The sequence below is a fragment of the Zychaea mexicana genome (genome assembly GCF_025766255.1).
Source record: "Zychaea mexicana strain RSA 1403 chromosome Unknown BDB00scaffold_58, whole genome shotgun sequence".
In the NCBI taxonomy this organism is placed as follows: Eukaryota; Fungi; Mucoromycota; class Mucoromycetes; order Mucorales; family Lichtheimiaceae; genus Zychaea; species Zychaea mexicana.
The window spans coordinates 254,468-259,502 of NW_026516721.1; the positions used below are offsets into that span (position 1 = coordinate 254,468).

Genomic DNA, 5,035 nt, shown 5'->3' on the forward strand with positions numbered 1-5,035 from the left:
CCTCTCTCTATCGTTATATGAAACCAAAAAAGTGGGTTGTATAAGTGAAAAAAGTTGAAATAAAACATTGAAAATTGCTCCAAAAAGTTACGTTTCTAGGTGGCGGGCACCATATTTACAAATTAATTTAGGAAACACAATAGGGGTATTCAATTACAAAAATGAAAATTTCGTATGAAATGAAAAATCTCGCCATTACTAAATACAGTTTTCATTTCAAACCTAATAATTGGGGTACTCAATTACTCAATTTTTTTTTTTCATTTTTATTCAACTTCCCCTCTTTCAATTCTTTTCATCAAAACATTCACCTTTGTTCCCAAGTATGCCCAGATACAGTGAAAAACAGCAAAACGAACGTGTCCTAGAAGCTTTGGCATACTTACAGCAAATCGAGAGTACGATGGCCATGATCGACGATGATGAAGATATGTCAGGCGACTCGGATAGCGATAATGATGATGTCTTGCTATCGCATAATTTGCTATTGTCTATACCTTGGACGGAAGTGTATAACACAAGTTGCAGTCGACGATACCTTGATAGAGCACAAAAAGTCGCTCGTGCTCCTAGTAGGATTCACTGGCTTTTCAACGAGTTGGACGAACAACGATTTATCCAAGAAGTTAGGATGTCTAAAGATGCATTCTTCTTAATTCTCGATTTGATTAAAGAGAATGCGATCTTTGTTTCAAGTGGCCAGAAACCACAAAAACCTGTATTTGTGCAACTGCTTGTCACTTTGCGCCATCTTAGTTTCTACGGAAATGGTGCAAGCATCAGGAATGTTGCCAGATACTTTGGGATTGGAGGTACTACGCGTAATAAACTTAGTTATATACATACGTCTTTACACTTGAGACTTATGTAATGTAATACGTTTTAGAGGGCTTTGTGATCAACTACACAAATAGGTGTATTGAGGCGATCTTGGCTCTTGAAAGTACCTATATCCAATGGCCTAACAATGCAGAAAAGTCCTTGTCCAAAAGTGATATAAGTCGTGGATCTGCTTTTGAAGATTGCATCGGTATCATTGACAGCACTCTTTTTCTGTTTGCAAGCGAGCCTTGCATTCAGCCGCAAAGCTACTTCTCGTATAAAAAGAAGTATGGTATTTCTGGCATTTTGGTATGCAATAGCCAGAGACAAATCATCTATTCATACATCAGCTGGCCAGGCTCTACTCACGACAGCCGCATCTTCAGCAACAGCACTCTCCGCCATCATCCTGAGCAATACTTCAAGCCTGAAGAGTACCTTCTGGGTGACTCAGGTTTTGAGTGTTTGCCAAACGTTATTGTGCCATTCAAAAAGCGACGCAACGGCAGCTTGACAGATGAACAAGAAATGTTCAATTACAAACTTAGCTCGGTAAGAAAATATACAGTATGGTGTGCTATAAGGATAGAATTGTATTCACTTAACATTGTTCAAAATCAAAGGTACGAATTCGGATTGAACATACAATTGGAATGCTGAAGATGCGCTTCCAAAGCCTTCGGGAACTACCGCCGCACTTAATAGATGAAGATGATGCGAAGCCAATAATCCATTGGATCAAGGCTTGTTTTGTTCTATACAACATCATAACTAAACACAATTTCGAAGACATGTACGACGACGAAGAACTTCGAACTGTCGTTAATGATCAGCAAGAACAACAGCCTGAAAACAATGTGAATTGGACAATCCCGAATAGTGATAGACTGACACCAGGAAAGGCCAGAAGGGAAGAGCTCTTCCATCATATTATTAACGATCACAATTAGTCATTATATCTGTCATCATGTATCGTATATTTATTCTGTTGTTACTATCATTATTCTCTTTATCGGATCAACATCAATCTTCTACCACTACTACTTCATCCATCTCCTCCTCGTCACTGTCATTATCGCCATCATCATTGTCGTCGTGACCATTCTTACCTACAATTTCCTGTAGCTCGCTTGCCAACGACTCATCATCATCGTAATCACCCGAGTTTGTCTTGTCATCATCATCGTCAAATACGGCTCTTTGAATTGCGTTGTTGGTGAAACCAGCTTCTACCATTATCTTCATCATTGCTGTTTTGGATTCACAATCCTAGATCCGTAATTTCTTTGCCTCTAATTGCTGCCGTTGACGATCCATTCGCTCTTGTTGTAGTTGTTGATAGATATCTAGTTTGCGTTGATGCTCAAAAACATCCATTTTGTGCTTTGCGAGTTCTCGCTTGAGCTTTAAACTTTCTTCCATAAACCGCTTGTTGTCATTATTTATATCCCAGAGTGTTGCTGCCAAGGGGTTCTTTCTTATTTTTTCAGATTTTTTGATTTGAGCACGAGTCGGTTGTGACGACGAGGCTTGTTGGGGCTGCTGTTGCTGTGAGTTGCCCTCATCAATGTCTTCGCCGTCATCGTCATCATATAGGTTGTCGTCGTCGTTGTTGAAACTTAGATGGTATTGAGTAGGTGAAGAGGGTAACAGTGATGATGAAGGTGGCAGTATAGATGTTGTAATGTTTTCATTTGAGTGGTTCGTTGGCATGTGCAGAGATTCTGAAAGATAGAGGGGGCGACTGGCATGGTTATTGCTCATTATCTGTTCCAACTCGTAATAGAATTTGAAGGCGGCTTTAACGTTTTTGTCTATATATTTTGCATTTATATGTTAGCTTCAAACAAGTATACACTGGCCGATAGTTTGTTCTAATCATTTTGATTACTACATACCACTCTTGTCCTCATCGGCTCCATCCTCGTCATTGTCAATAGCCCCATCACCATAAGGTCTACCGCCACCGGTCTCTCCAATCAAGTCATTGGCTTTGTTAAAGTTGGTGATCCATTCGTTTAACTTACACGAAACATGGTGTGCTGTTCAATGGGTTAAACCATGACCGTGCAGCTCTCGGACGATCTCAGTAAGTATCACCTTTCTAGTATCCTTCGAATTGCCCTTGTTTCCTTGAGTCTTTGAATTCTTGGCCATATTGCCGCCAGTACCTCAGTAGCGTTGATAATTACCAGGTTCAAGCAACCATTCCAACAGTATTGTCTTGGATGACTTGCTGTCAGGGGTAACGTTATCTTTACTCCATGATTTAGTCTTCTTCTTCTCTGTTATATTAAATGCAATGTTTGTAAATATTAGAACTATACACAGCATGACAGCTATATGACAGAAAAAATCATGTTACCTGAAGACTCGTCCGCATTAGATGGATTTCCCTTGCGCCGCTTGTTCTTGTTTCCATCGTTCGACATTGAACTGCTGTTACTGTTAAATGTAAATAATTGCGATTCCGGGATGACAGTCGCCGAGGATGGTTCAGTGATGGAGTTTTCGTGTTGCATGATGTTGATGTATAAGGCCAGAAAAATCAGAAGAGTATGTTTTTGCAAGATATTAAAAAGATATCGTTTATTTATGCGACAAACAAAGTATTTATATGTTTGCTAACCCTGCTGCGGATCCGATGATTAATGCAAAATGTTAAGAAAAGATGCAATATTTTGCTAAGGTATGATGTAATTGTTGACTGCGCATACTTTGCTAAGCTATGATATAATGGTCGACTGTGCAACACAAAAGGAAATGGCTGCGGTAAAGGTGTCACGAAATACCAGAAAAGGGAATGGGTTCATTCTCATTTTCATTTTTTGATTTCCTATACGTTCTTATCCGAATAAAAACTGAAAATGAAAATGAAAATTTTCGAGTACCATTTTTACAAACCGTTCAGATTTTCATTTCATACGAAATTTTCATTTTTGTAATTGAATACCCCTAATAGAACATTTCAGAAATTTAATGAAATATCTACGGATTTTTTTAGAAATTATAAACAATATTTAAGAGCTTATTTTATTTATTTTGGTTTTTAATTATATTGAAAATAACAATATTATTTAATAATTCTAAATATTTAAAGAAATTATTATATTTAGAAATTTACTCTACTTTAAAATAAATATAGATTTATCATATCTAACTTATATTTATTTTCAAAATTTTCTATAAGAACATTAATTATATAAAATATAAAATCTCTCTCTCTCTCCCTCTCTTCCAGTCTTTGTCGAAGACAAAACCTGGGAACGGAGTAAGCAACGGAGTGACCTCTAGGAGCGAAGCTCCGACAAAAAGGTTTAATATTTCTACTAGAAAAATACCCGCTGGTATTTTTCACATATAATAAATTATTATAATTCTTAAATATAAAAAAATACCCACTGGTATTTTTTTTAAATTAATATTTTTAATCATTTTTAAAAAACCAAATTTAATATTTTAGAATTTAAAAATGCTTAGCATTTTAAATTCTTGTGTAACAATAAAAAGAAAAATAAAAATACTCAATTTTTATTTTCTTTCTTTAAAAATAATTAAATTTATGTAGAAAAAATACCAGTAGGTATTTTTCTAATATAATTAATATTAAAAGAAGAGGAGCTTCGCTCATAGAAAAAACTTCGTTTTTTGGTTCACCGTTGGTGAGACTGGAAGGGAAGAGGAAGAAGGAGGAAGATGTTTATATTTTAAGAATATATAATAACATCATAAACAGTATATTTATAAAGTTAAATTTTGTTTTTAAAATAGATTATTTTAATATACTCAATTTAAATCTCAGAAATAATAAAAAAGTTATTTTTAAAAGAAAATTTGCAATAATTTTGTAATCACTATACTATGAGATGTTCTCTAAGGTTAAGGGGGTCTATATTACCCTCCTCTTAGTCTAGATTATCTCCTTCTTCTACTGGTACTTCAGAGAAAGGTTCTAAGAGCCTAACAGCATCATCAGTACTACCCTCAAAAGGTAGCTGCTGATCACTAGGATCTATGAAATATGATTCCCTTATAACATGGAGAAAATGATTCCATAGATCATCAGCAAACCGCCTTTGCCAAATGAACCAAAAAAGCTGTTTTTTAACTAGCTTTTTAGTTCTATAGTTCCGGGTAATGAGCTGCTTTATCCCACCCCAATTGCCTAAAAGTGAGTATTAGATATTATATAAAAGGAGAATATTTTTTTTCA

The 5,035-nt window shown here is 35.7% G+C and overlaps 1 protein-coding gene across 1 annotated transcript; it reads right to left on the minus strand.

Annotated features, from left to right (window-relative positions):
- Window positions 1-2,712: 2,712 nt before the first annotated feature.
- Window positions 2,713-3,344, minus strand: BDB00DRAFT_789591 (uncharacterized protein; the record flags this gene model as incomplete). The annotated part of the gene is made up of 3 exons (XM_053120883.1): window positions 2,713-2,864; window positions 3,015-3,107; window positions 3,188-3,344. The coding sequence occupies 3 exons, from the start codon at window positions 3,342-3,344 to the stop codon at window positions 2,713-2,715; spliced, it is 402 nt and encodes a 133-aa protein (XP_052977726.1).
- Window positions 3,345-5,035: the final 1,691 nt, after the last annotated feature.